Source organism: Grus americana, chromosome 7 (genome assembly GCF_028858705.1).
Source record: "Grus americana isolate bGruAme1 chromosome 7, bGruAme1.mat, whole genome shotgun sequence".
NCBI classification, from domain to species: Eukaryota; Metazoa; Chordata; class Aves; order Gruiformes; family Gruidae; genus Grus; species Grus americana.
In genome coordinates, this window is record NC_072858.1 from 26,064,220 (window position 1) to 26,077,097 (window position 12,878).

The following is a 12,878-nucleotide window of genomic DNA, read 5'->3' on the forward strand; positions in this document are numbered from 1 at the left end:
TAAGTTGAAAAAGAATGGTCTTGGAAGTTGAAAAACCTAACGGGTGGTTTTGTATGCTATATGTTACAGTAGAACAAATCAATTCAGGCTCCTTAGATGCAGTCATTGCCTTGTGATTATATTTGTGTAAAGTCTTGGAGCCTTTGATCAAAGGCAGGCATTTGTGACTAGGTCTAATCCAAGCTCTTTAAGGTGTTTAACTTGCATGGGCGGGGGGGAAGAGGTTGATAACAGCTAGGATTTAAATTTAGTTTTGCTGAACTTTTGTTTTGAAAGGTTTTCTATTATACACTGCTTCCTTTTCCATACAGAAGATGGATCATTGAGTAAACCTAAAAGGGAAAAAGGATATGGGAGGAAATGGGTGGGGACTTGGAAATAATCTTCTGAAGAAAAATGTTTGATCAGCGGGTAGGAGAGGATGAAAACCTCTGATGTTGACAGCAGGCAACTTTCTGACTAGTGTGTGATTGACAGCTTTGATGCTCCAGTGGGGAGCGAGTGTCCAGCCGTGCTCAGGCATCCTCTGTCTGTGGGTGGTAGTGTTAATAATGTGGCAACTGGAAAGATTAATTGTGGACAAGCAGCAGGATTACGAGGAGGGCTTCACAGGTCTAAAAGGAACAGTGGTAGGAAGGCCTCTGATCTGTCAGCCCAAAAGGAAATTAGTTAGGGCAGGCTGGAGCAGGCTTAGAAAAAAGGGGGGGAGGAGGGAGAAGGAAGATGGAGTAATGGGAGAAGGGAAGCATTTAGGATAGTGAAGCAAAATGAAGAGGATATTGAAAAAGGTCATAAGGGGATAGGGCCGATGTTCTTGAAAGACCTTAATACACTCCATCCTCTTACAGTACACGCAGAGTTCAGCTTGTTTTGCAGGGAACTGCAAAGTGACTTTTGTAATGGTTAGCACTGCCACATTAGGTAAAACCTGTTACTTGTTTTCAAAATGAGCCTGAGAATAAACTCAAATTAAGCATTTTCAAAGATGTCTAAATGCAAAATACATAGGAGAGAGTTTACTTAACCTGTTTCTGCAAGTTACTAGCTGCTGTGTGTTTTACTTCCCACCCTTTTTTGGTAGAAGTAGGGATTTTGCCAATAAATTCTGTGTTACCATTAAAGAGGCCATTCATCATGCTTACTAATGTTATTAATCAAGATACACCACAGTACTCTTAAAATGAGATCATTTTGATAAATCATGTATGACATGAAAAGACTTTATTCCTTTTAAGTGCAATTTAGACCGTAATTTTTTTCCTCATTTATGATTCATGGGAGAAACATGGATAAAATTCCCTTGCACATTTACACCTTATCTTCAGTAATAATTCAAAACTGCTCTTAGATGAAAATTCAAGGTCTGATTCACCAAAGCTGAATGCCAGCTCATTATTTTCTGGCATTCAGTAGTCCAAAAATAATGTCCGTACATTAGGTGCTTTTCACAATAGTTGAATTTGGCTGCACACCAGACATATCGATTACACTCAATTAAGCCTAAATGCATAAGAATTATCTGATGTTCATTTACATTTTTGATCCGCTTGCACCCTGCTTTCAACCTTGCAATTTAATATTAAGTGAAAACCAAAAGTTAAAGTGAGAAGTGGTAATCTCTCTTATATGAGAATAAGGGAAATGTATTCTGAACTGCTTTGAATCTTCTTAAGCTCTACTACTTCTGTTAAATAAGCAAAATTCTCATGCCTTTTCTTGTTAAAGGTTATTGGAATTGGAAGGCTAACCAAAATGTAAGATCACTGTTCTCCTTGTCATCCTCGTGCTATAATTATTTGGCCTACTCTATTAATAGCATCACATATGAAAATAGGCTGCTAAAATATTGGGAATGAATATTTTCTAAGTTCAAAGTCACACTCTTGATTATAGCTGAAACACTTTGTTATTAAATTTAAAAATGTCAGAAATGGGTTGCAGCATTTTTTGCTAACACAAGTATAAATATTAGATAATTTTTTGTTTATTCTTGTGTTTAGAAATATAAAAAAGAAATGTCTAGTAGATTTAATTTGGAAAGCAGACTCATTGAAATTTTACTGTTTCTCAAACCATGATTCAAAGAGGATTGGCTCATCTGAATTACACTCCCCCCCTTTACTTCCTCCAGCAGCTGAAAGTATTTGAAGGAACGTGTGAGGTTGCCAAAAGTAGCAGACCATTTGTATTTTTGAACCATTGGTCTCTACAAATTTGTTTTGATGCAGCAGATGTACAATATATCCTGATACTACACAGGATGTTCCCTTACCATCCAAATATTGGGGGTTTATTCCTTGAAAAGTGGAATTCGGGGATTAAACAAATGAAACTTTTCTTTAGTCTAATTAGATTCCCAGACTCTCGAGAGCCAGTTGCCAATGTGTGGCTGACTTCATTTTCTTTTAAATGTTACAAAGTGTTGGGGTTTTTTTGGTTTTGTTTTGTTTTTTCCCCTTCATGCTTTGCTTTGTGTTTGCATACTGGAAAAACATTTTTCATTTCCACGTCATACTAAAAGTTATGCTTCACAGACTTAGAAGGTCAGACTCCTGATGATTTTTTGAAAAATTATTATTATGAGTATTAGATTATTAGGCAAAAGAAGCACAAATCCAAAAAAATCCCTTATCCTACCAATACCTGCCCTTAAGTTCCTTTCTTGTCTCATATATTCTCTTTATTATTAACAAGGAAAAAAAATCCTTGGGAAAAAGACTTCCTATTTTTCCCTAGGAAATTCTTTCTAATGAGATACTTTTATAAAAATAAAATGGCATATTAGTTCAGAGTAATCAGATTGTGTTTGTCTTCTTTATTAGGACCAGTTAAATTACTACTTTTACTTTTCTTAATAATGGCTGCTGATGAAAGAAAGTCATTCAGATCTTTGTGACATTCAGCAAAATATGAGAAGCACAGTTTAAGGCATGAGATTGAGACAAAAGTGGGTGATACCCTTTTCCTTCCTTCCCACCTTCCATCCAATACTCATCTGCTATGTTGTTCTGTTTTTCAGTGCCATGGTCAAACGTCTAAAACCAGATTTTAAAATAAATCGCTCTTTCTGTGCTGGGTTAGGAGGTCATCTCAGTAAGCCTAGACAGATCAGGCAAGTAGTGATAACACCACGCGCTTGTTTCCCCTTCTCCCCCTTAATGAAAGTGACTCTAATTTATGCTGGAGGTTTAGTAAAGGCAACTGCTGACTCGTAGTTAACTAGGCTTGGCTGTGGAGCAGGGGAATCTGGAAATCCCACGTCAGCAAGCAAAGCTCCCTCCACGTAAGCGTGCCATGCCACCTGTTGGTTTTCTGGAACATAACAGTGTATGGGGATCAGACGCAAACTCAGGCTGGCCCATTTGAGATCTCTAGCCTAGCTCACAGCTAGGGAGAAGAAAGCAATACCTTTTGTAGGCTGCTATATATAGTGGTCCTCTCAGGTCCTGCTTTTGGATATTTTCTTGTCTCGTCATCCCTTCTTGCATGCTTTGTCCCTTTCTTTCACTGGCTTTATGGTTCGTGAGTTCACAGAAAAGCAAATACATTGCAAATAAAGTTGTTCTTCCCTAACCATTCTCTAGGATGGAATGGTTAAAGACTTGGTGTATTGTTGCTTCCCGTAATATTTTCTGCTATCACGCGGGTCTCGAAGACTTCACAGTGAAATCAGAGCCCCGTTGTGCTTGGTGCTCTGCAAACTCATGACACTGAAACACTCCCTCTAAAGCAGTGTTTTGATACTCTCTGCAAGTATGTCATAAATTCAACCCCAAACGAATACATTTAAATCTTTTTCTGTTATTAAGTAGACTATGTTCCTCATCACACACTTATACATTATTTTTATATATATATTTAATCTGTAAACAATTAATTAGTTGGTTATGTCTAAAATTCTGCAGGAAAAAGTCTTGAGGAATTCCATGAAAAGTTTGTATACATTTTATCACAGATTTGAACAAATCATCATGGTCCAATATACTCATGGGTTAAGACATGTGAGTTGCTGCCATCAGTGTTACAAAGGGGTTGAATCAATACAGTGCTGACATATTGGTAAACAGATATTTAGGCAAGTTTTCAAAATATATATGAATTATTGCAGACTGTTGCCATCGTCTGTCTTGGGAAAGATAAGTGTGCCCAAGAGTTCCAAAATGAGTCCTTAGCCTATGTAGATGTTTATGCAGACAGTTCTTAAAATTATAATAAGCCACATATCTGTTAAAGTATGATTAATTTTAAGCATTGAGTGCATTTGAGACAGTATAAGCTTATCAAGAAAATATTAGCGTTTGTTTACATAAAAGGAAAAGTTCTTCTAAAGCAAGTAGGAGTTGATCCTTTAAGTTGGAACTATACCACAGATTGTCCCATTAATCATATACCTTTCTGGAGAAATGTTTTTGTCAGTTTAAAAAATGGGTAATGCAGTGATTTCCTTCATTCTTAATTGTAGTTTCCCTGTGGATATATTAAAAATCTTTTGAAATAAATCATACTTTCTTACTAAATACGAGTTTTGCATCTAATAATGTGATATGTACCATTGGGCTGATCACTGCAATGTCACAATATTGTTTTCCATTTTTATTTGAATGTAAATCACCAAATGAGAAGCAACAAGCTTTCAGATTGCTAAGGTCATTTCTCTGTGACCTTACTGGATGACTTTGACAAGTGTTAAAACTGTGATGAATGAAAATAAACAACAGTATCACAGAACACAAGAATTCTTGATAATTGTGGGTCAGACTTAGAGAATGAGTATCACGCTGTCCCCAAGAAATTTGCCTCCTAATCAGTTCCCTGAAAAAAAAGAAGAAAAAAAAAAAACAAGACAAACTCTGAAATGCTGGAGATTTGAGATATTCCCATACTAGATGAGAAACATGTTGCAAAGGAGAAATCAAAAACACTTAAAATTCTTCTAAAGTAACAGATGCAAGAGAATCCTTAGTCCATGTCTTGAGCTCCATAATAAATCATATTTTCTTAATTAGTTTAGGTTTTGCTACCACATCTCATTCTGTACTCTACCATCTCTCTTTTGGATGATGTCTTGATCAAATTAAGATTTGTCTCTGTGATGTCATCTGAAAATATTTTGCAATTAAACGTATTTAGCTAAGGAAAGATTCCTTTGTATCTATGTGTGCATTGAAACAATTTTACTTAGCACATCTTTCCATAAGTACATTGTGTATCTGTTGAACCCTTGTCAGGAAGGTGCCAACATGCTGCTGTTCTTCCTGTATTGTAACATTTTGTCAGGCATGATACATTAATGGCTACCACAGCTACTGATCTGTACAGGTGTGTAAAGAATTTGTGGCATGCCTTAGAAATAAGGGTAAATATTAGTAGAGAAATACTAGGATACAAATACAAGCTCTGTGACACAAATAGAGTATCATCAATGGGTATTAATGATATTCCATTATAACCAATATAGCCTAACATCAAGTCACAACTTACTCATCAACAGAAAGTAAAATTTCCTAAACAATAACCATTGCTTTAATTAAAATTACTTGAAGTTTAGGTATTACAGTATCTGTAATTTTGATGAAAATGGTTTGAAAATCTGGTACTCTTTTACAATCTATTTAGTATCAAGTACAGCAATTCTTAGCTTGGACAAAACTTACAGGTTAATGTGGAGACAGAGATACCTTAACTTAGCAAGTGTTTGGTTATCTGCATAACTTAGGTTGTGAGTAGTCTAACTTTATTGGCCTTGTAACTTTTATACCGTATACTATGATATACTGCAAAACATGGATGGCTTTAATGCTTGCAAGAATACGATACTGTTAGTATTTCTTTACTGAACTATGTGGTGACCTATTCTTATAAAACTGAAGCTACCACCCATTTTAACCAGCTTTCCTCAAAGCTATATGTATTTGTAGTTACTTTCCACTGCAACAAGAACTTCTGATGCATGTCACCAATACTTGAAGACATAACTGTCAGATGTCAATCCTGTCACTGTCTAAATATTCCTGTGAATATTAAGAGTAATACAATCTATACAAATCTATTCAGAAAATAGCTTAGGGCCAAGCGTCAGTTTGTGGTAGGGAAAACAAATAGTTGTCTTTCTGCTGGTGCACAGGCTTACTCAGAAACATGATTCAGAACTCCAAGCCAGTGTTTTTGCAAAACAATCCTAACCCTGGATGATATCCCATAGAATTAAAGTTGCTCTAACTGAATGCTTAGCTCAAAGGTAATGAAAACTGTTCTATATTTGACAGGGAATTATATACTGTACATAAAATAACAGCAAAACACCAATAAACAAACCCTCCTGTTCTTGCTTTTCCTAAAATTGGAAATAAAGCTAAATTGCCCCTTCACTCCAATATCCTTTTTAGAAGCTCTTGAATTTTGCTCACTCAGTGGTATATTGCTGAAAAGGCAAAGTCTCTTCCAGTAATTTTAGGAAAAGCTATCATCAAGCTGTCAACAGTCTAAATTGAGATTAAAAGTACCAAAGAGAAACCTTCACTATTATCAGAGTCCCAAATAAGTACACTTGAATAGGCAGATAACATCTAGAGTGTACAGTATGAGACTACTTATTCCTCCAGCTTTTGGAGTGATTTACAGGGATGAAGTCTTATGCTAAAGAGTTAGCGATGTTTTTCTGCTTGTTTTACCCAGAACAACTTGGCCCAAAGAAAACAGGTAGTTGTGAATAGATGCCTGTTCTTTGGAATTCACTTCAGATGTCACATTTCTGGGTGTTAGGGGCATCTATCTAATCCTCTGAGATGTTATGTGTCCTCAGCTCATATTGGTCATCAGAGGGAAGATTTCCAATACTTCGTAGTTCAGGGTAGATTGAGCTGCATGTTTACAGTTCACTAAAATCAAACTATTATTCACTCTAGCTGAAGGTGAGAGTTGTGTCTATAGCATTACCTTTCTGAAAAGGAGGTACCCTGAAAAGGGTTTATTATCACTGGTGATTCAGCGGAGGCAAGATTTTCTAGATTTTTTTATTCATATCCGATAAATAGCATCCTCGCTGTTTAGGCAAACCTGTCTCTATTAAGATGTTTGTTTTGATGCATGATGTGTCTTCATGTTATGACCTGTTTTTTCGCTAGGGACAAAAATGGGACTGTAACTATGGTCTGACATAGAAACTGACAGCTGGTCTCCAAAAGCAAAAGCTTAGTATAGTAATCTGCTCAGTCACTTACCTCTTAACATTTTAATATACTATTATCTAGGATTGCAACAGCTATGACAAAGATGATTTCTAAGTTACAGCCTTTAACAAACTATTACCATGATTAATTTTCATTATTGTGGATTTCTGTTTGTTGTTCTCAGGTTTAGTCTAGCAATTAAGATTTGAATTAGTATTTAAGCTTTTTCTTTTCCAAAACATTATAGCCCTGTTTTACACTTTTATCTTAACCAGACATTGTAAATCTGGATTTGAATTCATTTTAATTAAAAAAATATATAAATTTTGAGGATGTGATTAATTACAAAATACGAAGTAAGATTGAGGTGGATTCCTTTGACTGACTTCTGCAGCTTTTCAGCCAATATATCATTAGGGAACAAGCTGCATAGAAGATAGCAATTATTTTCTCAAGGCCCCCTTTAGTAAATTAGCATGAGATTCAAGAAAAGTTTTAGCTTTTGTATTTCTTCTCTTTATTTGCCTTATCTTTTCTATTAGAAATTGTCATGTAACTTTTAGTGAACACTGTCCTTTGTGTCTTTTACTAAAATCCATCATCTTTTATATGTACATTGCAATGGCTAGATTGTAAACACTATACCTGAAACTGGACATATGAAAGGACGACTCTTGTGAGTACAGCTATCTTGAAGGTTTGCAGGCAGCCTTAACCAAAAACAAATTAATCCTCCATGGCTGGTGACTCTGTGCACCTGTAACCACATCATAGCACTCATCTTGCAGGTGCATCCTCTTTGTGTAATCACTGACTTTCACTCAGAGTACTGATAATATTTGTTTTGTCATACAGGCCTCCAGCGATGCTGTCTCCACCTCTCCAGAGATGCACTATACACCTCTGCCTTCGGGATCCAGAGACCTCACCAATCACAGAGGTATGAACTAAGCTTTTATTGGTATGAACTGCTGCGAGGTGGCGAGCTTTGCTGTAAGGCCTTCTCTGTATTAGTTACTGCTGCATTGGCACTTTACAGAGAACACTGTGCCTTTCAAGCACTAGATGAGAAAACCATACCTGTCAAGACTACAGATTTTAACTCATATTGAATAGGATTTAAAGGTAATCTACTGGGAAAGCAAATAAATCTATGGATAATAATGTTTGGTGAATTTTTTTTGTGTGTGAGAGAAAAACATAAAGAGATTAGAGTACTTAAACATTGCTAAGTAGATGATTACATGCAGCATTGGTAATTTTGAGAGAATTTGTAAACTTTCTAATATTTGTAAAGAGCGAGCTTTTTGGCAGTTTAACAATTTAGGGCTATAATTTTGAAATGTTAACACGTTTTCTTTGCAATAAAAAGGGATTCTTCTCTGGTTTTCAACATTAAAGGTGGATCAGTGTTCAATTTCCTTTTTCACCAATCCTTAGAACTTGAAAAGCACCCTGGGCAAATTCTCAAATTCCTTTTGCATACCTATGGAGCAAAAAGTTCAGGGAACAGGTGAAAAACTGAAGCAGTCAGAAAGGGTGCATTCCAAGCTCTTTCACCTTTGTTCTAAAAGGGAGAAATTTGTAAAGTTTGCAGCATTTTTCAACTTAAAACCAGAACAACAGTACTCGTTTCCCACATTACATGATCAACATGAAATCAACGTGTAAACCTTTTATGCAGAGGCAGGTTTTCTAGAGGATACCAGAATCAAAGTCAGTCTTGCGTTTATGAATTGATGGTAGCTTAGTTTTAGTGTGTGTTCAAATTCTGCAGCATTAGTAGAGTGCCTTATTACTTGAAACCTTCTGAAAGAGGCAGGCAGGCAATGCAGCTGAGCAAGGATTCAGGTGGGAAGGATAAGGAGGGCAACTGATTAGACTTTAATTTGTTGCAGCCCGTATCACTGTCTTTGTGGCAGGGCTAAAGATGGGTGTGAAGCTACACCCTGGTCTTGGTGTAAATTGATATGGTGTATTGGAAATCAGATGTCCTGAAAGTGCTCTAGTGCATTGTGTTCTGACACTGAGCTCATGTAGTAACTGATTATTTTTGGAAGAGAAAGGACCAAAACAAAATCTGGGATTTGAGCACACACCTGCTCTTCAGAGACTGAAAAACAACAAATGAAAATAACTGCAACCCACTGCCTCCCCAATTCCCGATATGTGTTGTGGCTTTGATTTTTAGGTAAGGACATTTGCTTTGAGGTTGGATTTCTGGTGTTGGATTAAATGGCTAGGGTCAATAGCTAGACAATAAGTAGAATGACAGAATGTTGTAAATGCCTAAGTTCTATAAAAATACATAAAATGTACCGTTGAAGGCCAAGTATCCTCAGATCTGTTTATTTAGATGATAGTGAATTAGAAGTGTGGCTTCACGGCTGATTTTGGAGTCTGACTTGACAAAAGAAGTGCCAGTAGCATTAAGCATCAAAAGTTGTATGCCTGCATTACTGGTTAACTTCTCTTGCAATAAAGCAATTGTGTGGCTCTAGTAGGTGCTCCAGACGTGTTCCTACGGGTGTCCATTCAGAGCTGGAGCTTGCCAGGTTCTATGTATCACTGTCTTTGCTAGGGTTTGAGAATGATTACTCTCTTACTGTGAAAGGGGAGAATTATATTCTCCAAATTATCAACTTTTTACCCTTAGCTGTTCACATAATTCTTTATTACTTCTGTCTTTACTCTTCTCAGAGACATTCTGCTTTGCATGCTAAATATGTGCTGAAAATTTCCTTGATGATTAAGCCCAGTTATAAAGTGAATGGAGAAGAGTGTGTCATCCAAAAAAAAAGGGTAAAATTGGCCCTAAAAGAGACATAGTTAGCATGATCCAATAAGTTTGTACATATGTATGCCTATATATAAAATATATTCACGGGGAAATAATTAAGAAAACTTTCCAAAATTCCAGGTGTTGTAAATAAAGCTTGGAACAACCTGCTGGCAGGGTCCATTAATTCAATCAACTTCTTTTATACAAAGAAAAATCTCTAAGTTCACAAGCCCATAAAAGATTAATTGGAGTCAATAGAAAAATCTCCAAGAAAAGAATGAAATACTTAAACATGCTATTTTAGGTTCTGAATATCTTCAATGTTGGTTTTTTTTTTATCTGAATGCTTTCAGTGTTGTAAAAAATGATTGAATCAGCTGTTGCATATGTAAATATTGGCAGTTTTCAATGCAAACTGGAAAGAAGAATGCTGTAAGTTTGTGAGTGCTCTTATTTGTCCCTGGAGAAACTTGTTTACCAGAATCTGAAAGTCTGGCAAATGGTTTGGTACAGCTGTAAATTGATTTTTGGGGTACTGGGAGGGGGAGCAGGAACAAGCTGAATGTATTTGAATGGTACAGTTTTGCCTGGATGTTTCTCACTCTAACTATGAATTTTGCAGGGAGAGCAAAAGCATATAATTCTGCATGAGCTGCACCACACATCTTATATCTTTCACGTTCATGCATACAGTATATTATTTCCAGACAGGATCTGGTCTTTTGGGGTTGACTCCATATTTTGTACAGACAATATTCAGGAAATGTAAAAATTTCTCTCTCACTTTCAGAGCCCACAGAAACAGCATATGACAGCACAGCATCAGTGTGGAATGATATGGAATAATCACTGTAAATATTATATCAAGTGTTATGATGCTTGAGTATATAAGTACAGGAAGAGAGCAATTAATATTGGATACACATTTTTAAGCTTTAGAAAACTTCTTCCCATCTTGGGAAAGTTGTTTTCCCTTAAATTACTTTGTTGCTTCAACCCACTTTTCGAAGTTGAACCTTTACTTGGTCTTACTGTTCATTTTTTTTAGCAGGAAATGTATTGGCCTTCTATGCAGGTTTTGGGCACCTAACAGCAATATGACTTGATTCTTTATGAGATCTAATTGCTGTCCCATTAGGCAAGCCTTTCGAAGTGGTAATTTTATAGCTAGCTTTATTTTTGTTTTGATTCCAAAACAATGATCTCAAACTCCTAAGGGTCTTTCCTTGGTCTTTGTTAAACTAGCATTTTGTATTTCATTTTTTAATGTTTTTAGACACCAGTGATTTACTTGTGTGAAATTTGTACAATTCTCTTACCGAGATAAAACAACTCAGTTTAAAGACATGTCCTCCTGTCATACAACGTGCTTCATTTATTTTTATATTCCATTGCTTGTATTGTTCTAGTTTTTGAATTTTCTGATGAAGCAAAATAAAATGGGCCTCAACTTTCTTTCTGCTTATCCAGATCTACCTTTAAGAAAAAAAAAAAAAGTCAGTTATTCTTGTTTTTAAATAGAAATGGCCATGCTCCCAAGACATGGAAGTAATGAAATGTAGTGCATTTTAGTAGAAACTTGCTCCAAACATTTTGTTTGTTTATGTTTTGGGGGTTTTTTTTGGTGGTTTGTATGTATGTTCTGTTGCTTATCAACAACTGGGTACATATAAAAATCTTAAAATAGAGCTTTCAATTCTTAGTGGAAACTGATGGAAAAAGAAATTTTAAAATTGTAATAATGTAATTTTAAGGATAGTTTGCTTGATGTGTGGAAAAAGGCTCTCCCCACCCTTCACCCTCCTCAGGTTGCATATTCCTTTTACATAATGGCATCTTTGGAAAGGAAGTTTCTTTGTTGTGTGTAAGCATTCAAACTCAAATTGCCTTCTAAAAAGAACAGTGCTTTCCAGTTGGTGGGGAAAATAGTAATTTATCATTCTATCTCTTGAGAAGCAATATTACTAAATCACAACTATCATGAAAATTTGGTTTTGACATATAAAAAAAAAGTGTTGGATGCCCTTTGTATAAACGGATATTTTATAACATTGTTTGTTACCTGATTTACTTGAAAACCTATTCATTTGCCGAAGCAATTTGGTTTCCAGTAACATTTTACAAATGACTCCTTTCTTGCGCTCTTGTTTCTGGGAACAACCAGTGGTAAGTCTGCCCCATAGCTTACTGGTAAAAGGAAGAAGAAGCAGTTTCCATTAAAAACTGAGCCTGTATTTATGTAAGTAGTTTTTAGAACCTTAGTTTGGATTTATGCCAAGGTTTAATAGTTCCAATCTATTCTGGCTTGTAAGAACTTCCTGAACAAATCCACTGTCCTGTTTTGGTGTCTATTCAGTTAATAATCCAAGCATTCTGGTATGTATAGACATTACATTTTCTCATTTTATATTTGAATGATAAGTGCCCAAATGAAAAATTCTTGTTTATTCTACAAATATGTTTCAGTCACCTGACAGACCCATTTTCTTATTTTCTGAAACAGTCTAATCTTGAGTTTGAAAGTCATAAACTGCATTGACAAGTAATGCCCAGAAATCCAGGAACAGAATATTTTTAAGCTTCCTATTAACCCTCTGAAGGTAATTTTATAAAGCATTTCAGAACAAAGGAAAAGAGAGGTTCCTTCTGCTCTATTTTTTTTTTTTTTTTTTTTTTTTTTTTGCTAGCAGCGTTGTGTGCTGAAGATTTGTTTTGGAATGAAGATCTTTCCAAACTTTTGCATTCCTATGCAAGCAAAAGCATGTAGGCATATAGTGTGTTAGAGAGACACCTGAACTCGATCTGTCTGGTTTTTTTCTGTGATCGTTATACTGTGCTATTGTATTCAGAGTGTTTGGCACATTAAATTATCAGTAATGACTGGTATGACTATACAGAATGCATTCTGATTGATTTTTAGGGTGTAC

General features: G+C 35.8%; 1 protein-coding gene across 1 annotated transcript in view; it reads left to right on the plus strand.

Moving 5' to 3' along the window:
* The window catches only part of LRMDA (leucine rich melanocyte differentiation associated), a 700,198-nt gene that overhangs the window by 585,188 nt on the left and 102,132 nt on the right, over positions 1-12,878 (plus strand). Inside the window, exon 6 of the mRNA XM_054831401.1 lies at positions 8,025-8,109. Within this exon, the coding sequence (XP_054687376.1) occupies positions 8,025-8,109 (85 nt within the window). The remainder of the gene's footprint in view (positions 1-8,024; positions 8,110-12,878) is intronic.